General features: G+C 38.4%; 1 protein-coding gene across 1 annotated transcript in view; it reads left to right on the top strand.

The window, feature by feature from the left end:
* Positions 1-18,099, top strand: part of kiaa0586 (KIAA0586 ortholog) — a 177,882-nt gene that overhangs the window by 84,467 nt on the left and 75,316 nt on the right. The window contains exons 14-17 of the mRNA XM_055171508.2: positions 3,610-3,682; positions 7,705-7,956; positions 11,361-11,535; positions 11,618-11,791. Coding sequence (XP_055027483.2) covers positions 3,610-3,682; positions 7,705-7,956; positions 11,361-11,535; positions 11,618-11,791 — 674 coding nt within the window. The remainder of the gene's footprint in view (positions 1-3,609; positions 3,683-7,704; positions 7,957-11,360; positions 11,536-11,617; positions 11,792-18,099) is intronic.

The raw sequence follows: 18,099 nt of genomic DNA, 5'->3' as shown, positions 1-18,099 counted from the left end.
CGTGCGTAGATTTTCAATAAAGGGTCAACAAGCTCTCGGACTAAATCTAAAACATCTTAAACTGAGCATAAATCTGCGTAGCCTGACATGCACCTCGCCAAATTTATAACAGCGCATCAGTTCTATGCCGACCGCAAGCGCTGTGATTGGTCCACCAGAACCCATCTCGTCAGGTATAAAACTGCATCATAGATATTTCCGTTTGCGACGGTGAGAATAAGGATGTGCCAAGTTAAGGAGTGATTTAACTCAAACTGCAACATAAATTGCTGTTTATTTACTTCCATCACTGCTGATCAACTTAAAACATACACAACAAGTTGCTGTTTTTTCTTCATTTTTGGGTTAAACTGGCCAAGATGCTTCTTCATTGACAGTCGTGCTGCTACTGCGGTTACACGTGCAGGTACTGCCTACCAGCGGTCTGCGCGTGTGTTTGCACGTCGTCACAAAAGTATATATGAAAACCGATGTATAACCTCCGCCGTCTCTAGGACCTACGCACAACTATAATGAGCCCTTTATACTTTTTTTGGACGTGTCTCATGAACCAAACTTTTAAGTTGTCAAGTTCATAGCCCAATTAAACAGGGGTTTGTAAGACCAGCGGTGTCCAGACATTCTCCTGAAGGACCACAGTCCTGCTGAGAGTCACTACAGATCTAATCGAACACACCTGAACCAATCTTCTGATCCAACCAGACCTGATCCAATTTTCAAGATTACTTAAAAATAATAGGCAGGTGTGTTTCATTAGGGTGAAAGCTAAACTTAGCAGAACAGTAACCTTACAGGAGCAGCACTGAACACCCCTGCATAAGACTATTGCTGTGTACCATTCACTCATTCACTGTCCCCTATATAACAAATGACTTTTGAGTCCATTATATGAGGAAAAGTGAATAAAAATGAGTGAGTGAGCTATTTCAGACATTGACGTATAAAAATGCGTCAGAAAGAACTGATGCAGACATTCATCATAAGCATAACACATAACTTTGGTTCAGGCTCTATGGATGGTATTACAAAACGGTAAAGTTCATTTTTCTCCTCTTTGTCACATTTGTCATGTTCATTGATAATAAAGAGAACAAAAACAATTGCTTGTCTTGCTTATTTATTATTATATTTATTTATTATATATGTGCTGTTCTTATGATTAGAATATCATCAAAAAGTTGATTTATCTAACTAATTCTATTCAAAAAGTGAAACTTGTATATTATATTCATTCATTACACACAGACTGAGATATTTTAAATGTTTATTTATTTTAATTTTGATGATTATAACTGACAACTAAGGAAAATCCCAAATTCAGTATCTCCATAAGACCAATCCAAAGAAAGGATTTTTAGAAATCTTGGCCAACTGAAAAGTATGAGCATGAACAACACTTAATACTTAGTTGTGGCTCCTTTTGCCTGAATTACTGCGGCAATGCGGCGTGGCATGGAGTCGATCAGTCTGTGGCACTGCTCAGGTGTTATGAGAGCCCAGGTTGCTCTAATAGTGGCCTTCAGCATTTCTGCATTGTTGGGTCTGGCACATCACATCTACCTCTTCACATTACCCCATAGATTTTCTATGGGGTTAAGGTCAGGCGAGTTTGCTGGCCAATTAAGAACAGGGATACCATGGTCCTTAAACCAGGTACCCCTGTGTGCAGGTGCCAAGTCCTGTAGGAAAATTAAATCTGCATCTCCATAAAGTTGGTCAGCAGCAGGAAGCATAACATGCTTTAAAACGTCCTGGTTTACGGCTGCGTTGACCTTAGACCTCAGAAAACCAACACCAGCAGATGAACTGGCACCCCAAACCATCACTGACTGTTGAAACTTTACACTGGACCTCAAGCAACGTGGATTGTATGCCTCTCCTCTCTTTCTCCAGACTCTGGGACCCTGATTTCCAAAGAAAATGCAAAATATACGTTCATCAGAGAACATAACTTTGGACCACTCAGCAGCAATCCAGTCCTTTTTGTCTTAAGCCCAGGCAAGACGCTTCCGATGAGTGGCTTGACACAAGGAATGCGACAGTTGAAACCCGTGTCTTGCATACGTCTGCATAGTGGTTCTTGAAGCAATGACTCCAGCTGCAGTCCACTCTTTTTAACTCTCCCCCACATTTTTTAATGGGTTTTGTTTCACAATCCTCTCCAGGGTGCAGTTATCCCTATTGGTTGTACACTTTTTTCTACCACATCTTTTCCTTCCCTTCGCCTCTCGCTTAATTCACAGAGCTCTGTGAACAGCCAGCCTCTTTTGCAGTGACCTTTTGTGTCTTGCCCTCTTTGTGCAAGGTGTCAATGGTCGTCTTGTGTAGCCTACAGAACTAGACTGAGACTGAGGTGTCTTCAATATTGAACCTTTTCACAGTATTCAAATTTTCTGAGATACTGAATTTGGGATTTTCCTTTGTTGTCAGTTTTAATCAAAATTAAAAGAAATAAACATTTGAAATATATCAGTCTGTGTGTAATGGATGAATATAATAAACAATAAACTTTCTGCAGCACCTGTATATAATAAAATGTTAAAAAGTTACTCTCTATCACATTTATGTAATCTGCAATCCACTGAAATATTTAGTTTTGCACATCTTTTCAGCAGATACCAACATCAGAACAAACCCTTCGTTTTGCCTCTACATCTTTTCAACAATCTATTCCCTTGAGGTGATGGATTTGTTGTGTTTTCCAACATAACTCCATTGTGCATCCTACACACGAGCACAGACTCCCAGCCCTTACAAACCCCTATGTGTTACGAACTGAAACTCAAAACAAGATCTCAAAGAGGAAGGAATCAGGCAATAGATACATCAGGTGTTGGTGCTACAGACGGCATGCTGGGAATGTCACTCAGCTTCTTGTCTCTGTGATTTATATACAGTGCAATAAACGATTCAGAGATGGACTAACAGGCCAGCAGACAGCAGGGCATTAGCATAATGTGTGCTGCGGAGAAATGCTAGAAGACCGTTTCGTCTCTAAGCGCAGTATGCTACATTTAGATTAGCTTTGCCTGCAGATGTCGAGCCACATTGGGATTTGCTTTTTGAGACGTTTAGTACGTGAACACGGAGATAATTATGCTGGCAAAGGTGTGAACTATGTGATTTTGTCTATGTTTATGTCTGAGTATTATGCACCGAACAGCAGCCGTGGTTTCAGTCACAGTCAGAATTGTTTTGTTTTGAGACATAGAAACTCAATTTGTGATTTGTTTATTCCTTTTAACATAATAAATGAAATTTACACCATCATCTCTAAATGTGATGGACAGATGCAGAAATTTTGGCTGGTACTATAAATTAGTTTTATGATGAGAAATGACACGACTGATTTTTTTAAACATTAAAATATTATCATAAACAGGAAGTTAAAAATAGTTTGTTTTAGAAATTAGGTCAAAACTTAGAAAAGATGGATAGTAGTTGTTTTAAAACTTAGAGATGATGGATAATAGTTGTTTTAAACCCAAGAGCGGTTTTGGAAACAGAGTCTGAAAATAATGTTGCTATTGTCACTTGTATGCCTTCTGTCTTGTCTTTAAGGACATTTACTAAATGTTGATGGCCTGTCATGTGTCTTCTGTCCTTTAGAGATGTTAGTGAAGAACTGAGGATAAAGAAGACAGTTGATGCCTGGATCAATACACTCAGCAAAGAGATTCATGTGAGTTTGTATTCTCATCTCTTCTTATACCCTACAATACAGTCTGATGTTTTTACACAATCCATCAATGCTCATTTATCTCAAGAAATATATATATATATATATATATATATATATATATATATATATATATATATATATATATATATATATTTTTTTTTTTTTTTTTTTTTAGAGGAAATGTCTGAATAAGTTGTCAGATATTTTGTGAGGGTTGCACTCACTGTAAAACCCCACAAGTTTAGAGTACTCTGAAACTGATTACATCAAACTTTTTAAGTAAAGAATATTTATAAATTACAATTAATCCAAACTCAACCCGTTATCTGGCACTATTCTGGGAGTTTTTTTCAATATTTTGCATGTAAATGTTAATTTATCACGACAAACTATATATTGTTGGAAAGGTCTAAGAATGTAGTTAATGTGGTTGTGAGAGAAAACTAATATTTTCGGATTTAGACTGGGGAACACATATTTACTATTAACTACAGATTAGGTGGTATAGTATAGAATTAAGGGATGAAGAATATGGTAATGCATTAATATGTAAGGAATAATTGATGACGAGACGGTGAATTATAAGACAATAATGCACACCCAAGGTTAATGCGGCACGACGTTAAAGGATTAGTCCATTTTCTTAAAAGAAAAATCCAGATAATTTACTCACCACCATGTCATCCAAAATGTTGATGTCTTTCTTTGTTCAGTCGAGAAGAAATTATGTTTTTTGAGGAAAACATTGCAGGATTTTTCTCATTTTAATGGACTTTTATAAAGCCCAACATTTAATACTTAACTCAACACTTAACAGTTTTTTTCAACGGAGTTTCAAAGGACTATAAACAATCCCAAACGAGGCATAAGGGTCTTATCTAGCAAAACGATTGTCATTTTTGACAATAAAAATAACAAATATACACTTTTAAAGCACAACGTCTCATCATGTAGATCCGGTCGTGATGCGCCAGCTGACCCCACGCAATACGTCATGATGTCAAGAGGTCACAGAGGACGAACGCGAAACTCTGCCCCAGTGTTTACAAGTGTGTTGAAAGAGGATTGTTGTATGTCAACTGATACTAATTAATGTCTTTGTGGCAGTTTATTGTTTACAATGGTCCACAAATGTGCGTTTTATATATGTAACACGTGACCTCCCTACATCACTACGCATTTACGTTAGGTCGCGCTGGACCGGACCTAGACGAAAAGTTGTGGTTTAAAAGAACATATTTTTTATTTTTCTTGTCAAAACTGACAATCGTTTCGCTAGATAAGACCCTTATGCCTCGTTTGGGATTGTTTATAGTCCTTTGAAACTCCGTTGAAAAAAACTGTTAAGTGTTGAGTTAAGTGTTAATTGTTGGTGTCTATTAAAGTCCATTAAAATAAGAAAAATCCTGCAATGTTTTCCTCAAAAAACATAATTTCTTCTGGACTGAACAAAGAAAGACATCAACATTTTAGATGACATGGTGGTGAGTAAATTATCTGGATTTTTCTTTTAAGAAAATGGAATATTCCTTTAAGCATATTTTCAATTAATTCAAAGGAGTCGATTATTTCTCTTATACCACGGTTACCAAAAACATTACTCTGGTGCTTATTTTTAAGAAAAATAGTTCTTAATAGTTAACACCACTGATCTATATAAATGACTGGATTGCGCATAGAACGCTTAGCGTAACAGCGTGAGGTGAAGCCAGTGCAGAGTTCGAGCCGCCATCTTGGTATACCCAACCGGCAGAGGGCGTCATTGACTTCCATTTAAAATCATGATCTAATTTCTCCCGCTTTACAGCTTATCAGTCACACAAGGTTAATTTTTAGGATATGTGTACGTAAATTAGTTGTTAACTCTGGTGTTATTTGCAATGTTTCTGTTTAAATCAGGCAGGATAATAGAAAAAACCGTTAAGGTGAGTGTGTCTGCTGCGTTCTGTTAATGACACGGGTATAAATAAAGTTTTTTTTGACATTCAGCTACACAGTCAGCGTTATTTCTTCGAATAAGTTTAGGTAACTTGAAAAGATAACATTTTTACAAAACCAGCAAATTATTGTCTGCACAAACGGTACAAAGCATGATTATTATTTATTTCGATTTCAGAATGAGCACGTTGGTCATTAATACTAAATATGCTGCGGTCTGTCTGCTGATCTGATACTGTAATGAAGATGAATGTATAATAACTGTTTAAAAAGCAAAATGTACAATTTTTAGTAAATAACTATGTACATGCTTAGGACGTTTGCGTTGTAATAATGTACAGGGTAACTTCAGATATAAAAACGAAGACTAGTAAAGTGATGTTTTATCATTAAAATCTGATAACGTCTATTGATTTAACTCTTTCGCCGTCATTGACGAGATATCTCGTTATTTAAGAGAAAACGCTTCCCCGCCAATGACGAGATTTTCCGCAATACCGCTATTATCCACCAGTTGTGACATCATGCGCAATCCAGTCATTTATATAGATCAGTGGTTAACACCCATGGAACATTCCTCAGCCAATCAGAATAAAGCATTCAACAAGCCCGTGGTATAAGTATGGAATAATTGACTAATTTATTCGAAAATAATGCAAAGCGGAGTGCCGTTAAACCTTCTGTGTGCATTATTTTCAAATAATTCAAAGTAGTCGATTATTACTCTTATACCACGGTTAACACAAACATTACTCTGGTGTCTATTTTTAAGATATTTGACAGGTTAGATTAATTGCGTTACTTAGTTACTTTTCATGGAAAGTAATGCTTAAGTTACTTTTAAGTTACTTTTGCATTACTTTTTCTGACTTGGCTGAGGCTTGATCTCTTTCAGGCCTTGCAAGTGTTTTTATGATCACAAAAATGTCAAGCTCTGGCCTGCCATCTCCGTTTTTGACTCAAACTGTGCCCGCTCAGGCCACAGAGTGCATAATACTATGTTAATATGTTCAGTTTAATCCAGTACATTACTTTATTTTTAGATTAAATTAATTAAACTGAAAAGTTACTTGCAGTACTTTTTTAAAAAGAAACTCAAAAATTAATGTGTACATTTATAAAGTAATGCGTTACTTTACTCGTTACTTCAGAAAAGTAATATTATTACGTAATGCGCGTTACTTGTAATGCGTTACCCCCAACACTGATCATAAGACATTTATGGAGTCGTTTGAATGAATTTCATGATGGATGGATGTGCTTTAACTCATTCACCGCCAGCCTTTTTGAGAAAAGTTGCCCACCTGCATTTTTGTGATTTTAACAAAATTTTCACAAAATTCCTTGCAGGAAAAATTATTTTCTATAAATATATAAACATACAAATTATATCAAATTAAAGAACACACCCTCTGCTTTCAAACAAACAAAAAACAAACAAAGAAACAAACAAAATGCGGAAAAAACGTTTCATTATATATTTACTTTTTCTACTTAATTTAACCACTGAAATATGGATATTTCTCTTCAAAAATACAACATTTTGAGCAAAAAGCTTAAAAAAATTGCGTTTTTGTAAAGGAATTTATGTTAGAGATCAGACTCAGAATGCCTATCAAACATAAAGGCAGTTAAAATAAATAATTAAATCTTTTTAACTTCCGTTTTTGATAAATTCGGTTTGGCGCCATCTGGTGGATAAAAGCGGTATTACACTTTCACTTTGAAATTCGTCCAGAAAGGCATATTTATTAGTTAAATATGAACTCATAAATGACGAGATAACTCATCAATGGCGGTGAATGAGTTAAGTTGCTTTGCCATTTTATGTATACGATAACATGACTGCATTTTAATATAAAATAATGTTTTGTGTTTTCAACTGAAGTAAGAAAATCATATACTGTAGATCTGTTATGGCATGAGAGTAAATTATGAGAATTCTTATATTTTGTTAAACTCTTCCTTTAAATGAATTATTTGGCCATAGAAAACCATGGGCTTTGCCAGTTTCGAACAAAAGCTTTTGTGCACCCGTTTAAGCTTTTTTGACTCCAACACGCTCTCTTTCTCTCTCCTGGCAGGATGAGCTGGCGAGGGAGAGCTCTGTTTCTGAGAAGAGGACTGTGGAGAGCAACAATGCTGCAGTCACGGGCCAGGGGAGCAGGACCGGCCACGGGGCTACGCTGAGAGGAAGAGGAGGAGGTCAAACCTCTGCAGTGGAGAAGAAAACCTCTCTGAGAGGCTCAGTAAGAGCACAGCCAGAAAACACACTGCCGCATGGGAAACAACCCACTCTGTGTGTCAGAACTAAACCTGAACTCAACCAAGAGATGGTGAGCAAGCACAGCATTATCTAATGTGTGTTCCCACAAATCATTACACTCCGAAGCCTAGTGAGCTGCCTACCTAGACAACATTTTATTCAAAATGTTGCCTATGTAGGCTAGCTTAGCTTACTAGGTTTGTAGCAAAGCTTGTTTTGGCTTTGCTCCTAAAAATCTGTCTGTAATTGTGAAAATGAATTTTAAAATCTGTTTACCTGTTTATTTGCCGTATTTGTTGTTACTGACTACAGTATCTCACAACACTCCTAAAATTGTGCATCTGGATGTAAACCCAGTATCTCAAGACGACTCTACATCTCTGTAGTGTTTTCTTTAAATGAGCCGATGTGAGCACCCATATGTTGCCCTGACACTAAATTACTAAATATAAAGGATTGTGAATACAATAGGCAGGCCTGCCTTATCTGTGTTTGGTACACATCAGGTCCTCTTAATGTCTGTCCCTGTTGCCTGGTATCTCAGTGGATGATTCCTAACCTAGCAACACATTCATGGGTTATCTGAAAGGTTTCCAAGCATGAAGCGAGTTTATTGCTATCATTAAAGGTGCAGTCAGATAATGCTCTGTTGGGTCGCTATACTTACAGTAGCTTTTTACATGAGCCTGTGTTTTATTTTTGTACACTTGAAGTATGGTGTTATGGTAGTGTTATAGTAAAGTGTACCGTGTTTCTTGTACTGTAGATACTGTATATTGTACTGTTTCACATGTACTGTATGTTTAACTTAAAATTAGTGTCTGATATTATCAGAGATCACTATGATTATAGTATAGTATCTGGATTACCATGTAAATTAGGGCTGCATGAAATGAAAGAAAAATGCGATGGGATAACTTGCTAAAATGCAATATAAAGTTGCATGCACACTCGTTCGAATTTCAATGGAAGTTGTGCAATTTCCACGGAAACGAGCGAGAGTGAACAGCGACACAATGGCTGTTTCTCAATATGCGTTCTTTAGCGATCTTGTGTTCTTGCTATACATCATCATTAACCGTCAAAGTTCGTTTCCTATTCTCACGAACGCAAGTACACAGTACGCATTAAAATAGCCGGATGTGTTCTTGATGTCGAGGATTCATCAAGTGCAGACGTGTGCGCTAAAATCGCTTTACACCCCAGAAGTCATTGTGGCAAAACAATGGTAGAAAAAAAAGAAGTACTACGCACAACTTTAAGTTGTAAACATTTTAAGTATTAAATGCAAATTTGAAATTTACATTTATTTTTTATTGGCATAGAACAACTAATCTAAATTGAGTTTCTTATTTAAGATTATATTTCCCTATTTCTTCACAAGGTATCTGAAATATATACGTAAATGACATAATAGAAAATATAATAATGTATATAAAAATACAGATAATGGTATGTTTGTCACTTAATGAATATTGCGTTGTTGAATCTGGGGAGGTCACGTGACCAACAGGAAGATTGCACACATCTCGCGACCTTCTGAGTTTGTTCTTTTAAGGTCACCTGGCAAGACCGATCTCCACGAGAACGCAAGTCCGTTCTTTGCGTTCTTGGAATTGAGAAACAGCCACTGTAAAAGATTCTTTGTTGTACATAAATAAATAAAAAATGTAAGTTTACTCAACTTGAGTTTGCAATTAATTTCAACACAACTAGTGAGGATAAATTATAAAAAACATGCTTAAGGTATTTCAACTTTATTTTTGTAATTTATAGCAATTCCTCACTAGTCAAGAAAGTTAAAATTATTCATAAACTTAAGTTGATTAAACTTGAGCTAAGAACAATGCAACTTTATGCAAATTGACGAGCGACTTTCAGGAACGACAACTTACCAAGCAGTGGAGGTCACATCCTCCGTTTTTCATCATTTACTCAGAGGATGGTTTATAGTTAAAGTTGTTAAAGGACTAGTCTACTCATTTTCAATATTAAAATATGTTATTACCTTAACTAAGAACTGTTGATACATCCCTCTATCATCTGTGTGCGTGCACGTAAGAGCTGGAGCGCGCTGCGACACTTCAATAGCATTTAGCTTAGCCCCATTCATTCAATTGTACCATTTAGAGATAAAGTTAGAAGTGACCAAACACATCAATGTTTTTCCTATTTAAGACGAGTAGTTATACGAGCAAGTTTGGTGTTACAAAATAACAGACTGCATACGTCATTAAGATTAAGTTAACTGAGCATTACATTCACAAATCATAAGCATATTACAACAATTTACGATTAACTAAGAATAATAGTCAACTTAATAATTGTTAAAATTCTGAAATAAGACTTAATGACGTATGCAGCCTGGAAATGCGACCTCCGGAGGCTGCAGCCTTATTGAGAAACGACTATAGTCTGATATAAATTTAGCGTGATTACTTTTACCTTACCACTGTATAAGACAACACAGAAAGGGGCTGTGTGTGGTGCCAACCATCTGCGGGTGCGTAATTATCTGATCCAATTCGAGCTTTGGATGCATTAAAGAAAATAAACTTATGCGACTACACCGCATGTGACGCGGCGACCGGAAGTGATGTATTTCAGTGTGTTCCAATCAAAACTGTGTGCAAAGTTAAAATTATTAATTATTTTTTTTTGTTTTACTTTATAAGTAACACTTGAATACTTTAATTACTGGTAAGTAAATTATTAACTATACATATTTTCGTAGATTAAAGGTTCTCTCCCATGACAGATTTACGATTAAACTACATTTTCATTACGCCACTAGGGGGCAAACTCCCGACAGTGATATCTGTATGTAATGTACAATGGAAAGGCTGTTTAGCCTATATATCTGTAAAATATTAAAAAAGAAAACATGTAGTGCAATTTTAGTCCTGAGGAGAAGACAGGCTATATGTTGTGAGTAGTTGACATGTAACAATTAATGAAAGTAAACAGTTATAAACAAAATATGTTTAGGAGTGTTGATCTCTTACACCTTTACTATTAACATTTGGCTCTTACATGTTAAACTGCAATTGTTTTTAAATATTAATAAAGAAAATATGAGTTTTCAGTAATTAAAAGGCTTTTAAATTTCAATTTTTTTTGAAAATGCATGTTTTTAATATGTTTTTTTTTTTTTCAAATATACTACAACAAAAGTAACAAAAACGACAACAACACACACACATATATGGAAAAGGTAAAAAAATATATCAAAAGTAAAAATAGGGGTAAAAGTTTGGCCCGCATCATATTTACAATTTTAAAATCTGGCCCCCGAAGAAAAGTAGTTGAAGACCCCTGCTTTAATGTGTGTATTATTGTTTACATAATAGGAGCTTATTTTAGAGTGTTTGTCTTTATACAGAAATGTATATATTTCATTTGCTTGTAGATATTACATTTTATTATAGAAATACCTAAACTTTTATTGATGGAGGAAGTTCATTCTTCTTTCAGGTCCAGCCAGTGGTTGTGAAGGCTCAGGATGATCAGGAATATCTGGCCAAACTTTACGGAAAAGCTCTTTACGAGGGTCATCGACGAACTCTGAAGAAGGCACCTTACCTTCGATTCAATTCACCTACGCCTAAATCCAAAACTCAACGACCCAAAGTCATTGAGACTGTTAAAGGTAAGTAGGAATGTATTCATGATCTTCAATGAGAAACAATTATCCCCTTACCTTCACTCTTATTTTTTGTTTAATTTTTCAGGGGTCGTAATGAAGTCGTCTAAAACCCAAACTAGTCCAAACGTAGGTGGTGCGTCTGCCCTGCAGTCTTCAGTCTTCAAACCCCATTTCCTCTTCCAACCCAATGACTCCACCCAACAACATCAGCCTGGTTCCCCAGTGCATGGCTACCTCATTCCCATGGCCATACCCTTAGGTAAACCACATTCATCATTGTAGATGCTCTTCTCACTGTATTCACAGGTGTGCAGCTAAAGTTTAGGTGTAAGCTCATAAGTAAAGCTCAAACTTCCTGTCTTTTAAATACGGCACATCATTTTTGCATTTTGTTATCTCTCGAACGTTTGGTCATTCTGCGACAAAGACATCCAATGCGGCTTGCGACAGCCTCCGGATGCTGCAGTCATAAAATCGTTTCTCCTCAGATGGTACGCGAGGGCGTCGCGGCATTAAAGAACGGACTTAATTAGACAGACATTTCAGGGCCGCGAGTCGAGGCTCTTCATTACGGCTTCCCCTCCACTCATTAAAAAGCCTTCCAACGCCGCTCTCTTTTAATCACTTCACTGTCAGGGACATTAATGCTTTCTATCGCTCCCATTTTCCCAGTTCAAATCACCGCAACCCCCGTCTCGGCTCCGACCTTGTCCGGTTGGAGGTAATTCTTTTTATTAGCCTGAACAATCGTGCGTATGAAAACACCGCCGTGGTTTACGAGCCGCTTTTTAGGGCAGTAATTGCAAATAGTGAAAACATTTTGTGTTCATATTATGAGATTATTTTTTTAACCCACCCCCTTTCTTTTTTTTTGAGGCGACCCCATGGCGCCGAAACGATCCTTTGGTTTGGTCACGTCTTTATTATTTTCTGCAATGGACTGAAGAGGTAATTAAAGGTATCGCTTTAATAAATAGCAGTGACTAAGCACCTTTGCCCAGGTTAAATTGTTTACTGTATTCAAATGTTTCCGGAATCGGGGCCGAGGCTATTAAAAATTAAATGAAACGGCAGAGTACATTGAAATGGCAGGTGGTGGTTTTGCGGGCTGTCGTCTGTCTGCCGCTCTGACCTTTGATCTGAGCTACGCTACAGTGAACAAAGACTCGGCTAATCACATCTGCAATGCAGTGGCCCTGAACGGTGTCTTTCAATTTCCCTTATTCTCATATCACTTGTTAGGTTCATATCACCGCTGACTTTATAATACGAATTTCACGGCAATATTGCTTTTATTGTGTTTATTTTATATTGAGAATTACTTTAATGAAGCGTTTCTGTCGTCATTGTCGTGAAAGTTAGAAATTGAATATTTTACAGAATTGACATCCCAATCCGCCGAAACTCATTTCAGGGATGGGCTCATATAACCCCCTTCCAAATAAATAAAATGAATGAATGAATGACATGTAAAAACATATTATTTTTATCCCTGTTAAGCAGGGCTACACTTTAAATTATATTTTTTGGACACTCCAGTGTAAATAAACTTCAGTGGTATACTGAACTGAAGATAGAGAGATAGAGGTCAATTGTAAGCTCGTCTACATTGAAAACTGAAAAAGAGACTAGCGTAATCATGATACGCTCTCTGTCACTATCTCTCTTCGTCTTGTCACGCACACTTCAGACTGAAACCTTGAAAACCTCGCACATTCTCAAATAATTGATTTTGGGAATATTTTACATCATTCGCACTAAAACAACCTCAGGGAGCCACTATCAATATGCATGAGACTCCCGGAACGTCTGAGAAAAGTGTATATGTCTGTATTTGGCATATTTGCTATTTTAATTACTTATCATATATACAGTAAAGGGGACATATAAAAAAATCTGGCTTTTTCCATGTTAAAGTGCTATATTTGGAACCCCAGCAGTGTTTATATCAACCTAGAAAATGTGATTAAGATCAACCCAGTAACTTAGTTTTGGTAAACCATTGTGAAAAAAATAGGTAATTGAAATCTGACTCTCCTTGTGATGTCAGAAGGGGATAATACCACCCCTTAATCTGGACTATCCATCCACTGCCATTTAGTGAAGAGATCAGCTCATTTGCATTTTAAAGGACACACCCAAAAATGGCGCAATTTTGCTCATACTTACAAAGTGGCAATTTTAACATGTTATAATAAATTATCTATATGGTATTTTGAGCTAAACCTTCACATACATTACCATATTTTCCGGACTATAAGTTGCTTCGGAGTATAAGTCGCAACAGTCAAAAATGCGTTTTGAAGAGGAAAAAACATATACAAGTAAAAGTGGACTATACGTCGTGTTTATTTAGAAAATGATTTCACAAAAACCAAGCCGAAGAACAGACATTAAATCTGGAAAGGCAAGTTATTCAACTAAACAATAGCGCAGAACAGCGGGCTGAATAGGTGTCCGTACATGTTAAAGTAACATAAACAGTTATTTTCACGATACACAATAGCATAAAGAACATACCTGGCAGGCTAAATAGGCTAAATTAACACAATAAGCCAAATCAAGTTAAAAAATGTCCCAAAGTCACTCCACATTACTGAATCCATTGAATCACATAAATACAGGAGCAAAATACGGTAGTGAATAAATATTTTGAATAGCCACACATGGATCCGATTGGAATTATGGCTGTTGCCATAGAAACAAATCATTGCATCCAATGTGATAGGCTCAGAGTATAATCTGATAATTACAGAAAAATATTTTTTTTAACAATCTATCTTTATAGTTACCCTGACATTTTAGTGCGACTTTTCCAGCTCATTAACTATAAAGCGTTGATAGCCAATCAAAATTCAGAATCCATTCGAAGGCCTCACGCATTTAAAATTATAGAAATATTTTAAAAATAATGTTAAGCCCAAAGTACAGTCCATTATTTACATGTATGCGAAAGTCAGCCTTAAGTGCACGTGAAGCAATTTTCATCATCAGAAAACTGCACCCGGACTGTATGCGCAACGCCGGATTTTGCGTCTACGTGACAATAGTCCCTTTCACACATACAGTCTTTACTGGTAATTTACTGGTAAATTGCAGTTAACAGATCATGTGTGAACAGAACCTTTCCGGTAAATCAGTGCTCCCAATTTACCAGTAAGACAGGTTGTAAGATTACCAGTAATTTACCGGTAAGCGCTATGTGTGAACGAAAATTATAGGATTACCGGCATTTAGAACGGACGACGTCAGACCGTGCTGACAGCTTCGGGCCAATCATAGCGTTTTAATACAGATGACGCGTTTACCCCCGCACTGTTTACTGACGTTTCCACACACATGCTTCTTAAAAGTTGAGCACACCTGAAGTTTACGTCCACAGTTCTTCATCAAAGTTGTTTAAAACAGCTTACCGCCGTCCTTAGCACGCCCTCTGTGAAGCCTAACGTGCAAACAGTAGTGTTGTTAAAAACGCATTTTCGGTTTGACGTCGTCTCATTCAATGTTGTTTGGTCATGAGCAACTTCGCGACTGTTTACCACAGACGTGAAAACAGCAAAACACGGACCGTGGATATGAACGACGTGGGCCCTGTCCCAAATGGCGCACTTCATTTGGACTTTCGGTCTCGTGGCCTTAAATTGCGCGTTCTCGCTAAGTCTACGAGTCCGTAGGGTGTCCCATCTGTTATTTTTACGCTTTGAAGTGTGCTCATCAGCGCCTCCTTTGCTCCCTTGATGCGGTCTTCAGCGAAGCCCGCACTGCAGCAGGCTTCGCGCACTTTGCCAACCCAGAAGTCCTTGCGAAAGGGCAATCAGACCAATCAGGCGACGGAAGAGAGGAGTTCACACTGACGGGCAACTTCTCTACCTATTTCCGGTGTGATGCTCGAGTCTGTCCCAAAATACAACTCCGGTGCACCCACGTGGACTCGCATCAAGGGTCCCTAAAGTCTGGACTACGTGATGTCATCAAAGTGTGGACTCTGAGGAGGACCACAAGTCCGGAGTGTGCCATTTGGGACAGGGCCGTGGATTGTTTACAAATACAACACTGAGCTCGCCGCATGCTACAGGTACTTCCGCTTTCTCAATGAATTTACCGGTATTTTGATACTGATGTGTGAATGATGTCTTACTGGTAAAATAATGGAACGCCACTGCGTGTGTGAACAGCACATTTTTGTATTTACTGGTAAATTCATTCTGGTAAATTCATGGTAATTTACCAGAATTACTGTGTGAAAGAGGCTATTGTAGTATGTAGGACAGGATATGCATTGCATTTCGTCGGACTGCAAATGCGTTGAACGTCTATGTACATGTACGAGTCAAATAAACTATGCTTTGCAAAGCTGTATGTTTGAGCACGTGTGTGCGTTCGCGCTATACTCCGGGATTTAGTGTCAACTTTTAACTGTGGGTTTACACCAGACGCGAGACGATTTGGGCGAGTAGATTAGTCAATGCAAAGATGCGATCAGACGCGTCATTCGCATCGCCCCACGTTATCGTGCGGCACGATATGGGTGGCGCATTTGCCGCGAAAACCCCCACTATTCGCCTCAAACGTGTTTTCGCCTAAGTTGAAAATATTCAACGCGAGTGAAAAATTCGCATGACACGAAGTTAAATCCCGCGAGTAATCTAGAGCGAGTAACGCGATGCCCCGCGTTTGGTATGTACGTAGCACAAGTCTGGATCTGGAAAGTTGGATTTTCTGGTGTAGTAATTTTAAAGTGCCCAGTAAATTAACCACGTTTCAGGGCTCAATTTCATTCTCAAAGTTGCGGCTATCAGTCTCATCGAAGTTCTGTCTAATAAAAGTGAAGCATCACATCTCCTGATACGTTTTTTGGTACCCTTCACCGACAGAAAGTATTTGAATCATATAAGTTATATTAGCAGTCGGGGTAATATTCACACCAAGGTGATTCCCCGGGCATTTTAATAGTTTCTTACACGTCCACCGGTGCTGTCCTATTTCCCGTCACACCAAATGTGCGAAAGTTCCAGACTCTCATTAAAAACTTCCCCAGCCAGTTTTGCGGGGTATCTGTAAAGCAAAGGGTACCAGACCGGCCCAGTCTGGATTGGATTGACTCGCCAATGCTCAGACTGGGTCTCTGGAGGGCTGTAGATTAGGGCTGGCCTAATTTCCCCTCTTCCGTGACTCTCCGGGGAGGACAGTGGGAATTGCAGGGTGCCTCATGGGAATGGAGAGTGAGCCTTTCATCTGCTGCAGATGTTCTGTTCGTCTCATCCGCTGACGGCCCCCGAGTCACAGTCACACGCGAGCTACAGCGGGCAGCTTTTCGCAAATCTGCTTAGCCAGTTCTGCTCTGTGGAGAGGAGAAAATGGCAATCGAATCAGCAGCGGCAGTGAGCCGGGACTTGGGTTTCTGTGCAATTTGCAAAAGGCATTTTTTATTTATCCTTTCTATTTTTTATAATTAAAAAAAAATGTATTGCTAAAGAAATGGCCATTGCAAAGACCCTTAATATGCATGCGCAAGTTATCTTGCAGCATCTTTCGCTCACACTGTCTTGCTGTCTCAAGAGTGAACGTTTTTTATAGTTTATTGATTGAAAGAGAAATTGCTCTTGTGGTGGCTCCTGAGATGCAGACGTGACTTTGTTTGTTGCATTTAAAGTGCATGTGGTTGCACAAGCGGTCATGTGTGCACATATTCATGTGCGTTTTTGTTTTAATCTCTTTTCTCGTACCAGTACCTAGTAACCTCAGGTTTGGTAAAGTCAGTGATTTGCACGCTCCCATTCATTCTGAGGCAAATTCTGTCTCCTCATTTGGGTCTTTGTTTTCTTCGCATGCCTCGCGGCCTCTCTGGTTCGTGAATTGCACATAATAGCATCTCTCCCTGTCCATCATTGCACTAATCTGTTCGATCTCGTTTCGTGTTTCGCACGCTCTCTTTTGAGGTTGCGGCATTCAAATGTCTTTCCTCCGTTGACAGTCCTGCAGCGGAGCCCACATGTTTGCTATCAGAAGTATTTGTGCATTCCAGATGAGTCAGTGCTTCTTGCTCCTGAGCCACTGTTTGGATGCCCTTCAGCCAAATTATGGAAATCGTAAAGCTTATGTTTCCCCTGCTTTGCATGGAAGGCTGGAAAAAAACCAGATTGCTGCGCTCGCAGCAGATTTATGCTAATGCCAGCCTCCTCGTTCGCCGTTAATGTGCCGAATCCAGACCCGCGTCTCTATGTAATGGGGCGTGTGCGTCCATAACCTGCTTTCCTGCAAACAGGGACGACACAAAACACGCTAGCGCACTCTGGCTGAACTTCTTTGTCTTTTGGTTTAGATACAAACCAGTCGCTTCCAAATCGCCCTCCCGGTCTGCCAGATGTGTGTGAATGTGTTTTGGACAGACACACTGGTTTAAAGTACAGCGAACGTCCTTTACAGTCACTCTGAAGTGTGTTGGGAGGTGAAGTAATGGGTGTGTGGGTGTGTGTGGGCTCCATCTGCACCAGTGTGTCTGTCTTTAATATCCCTGTTGCGTGAGTATTGGGGTCGCGCTGTGTCCTTGCCTGTAAACAGCGTGTT

The sequence above is a fragment of the Misgurnus anguillicaudatus genome, chromosome 7 (genome assembly GCF_027580225.2).
Source record: "Misgurnus anguillicaudatus chromosome 7, ASM2758022v2, whole genome shotgun sequence".
NCBI lineage: Eukaryota > Metazoa > Chordata > Actinopteri > Cypriniformes > Cobitidae > Misgurnus > Misgurnus anguillicaudatus.
The sequence above is the reverse complement of the archived record's forward strand: the minus strand, read 5'-3'. Positions and strand labels throughout refer to the sequence as shown.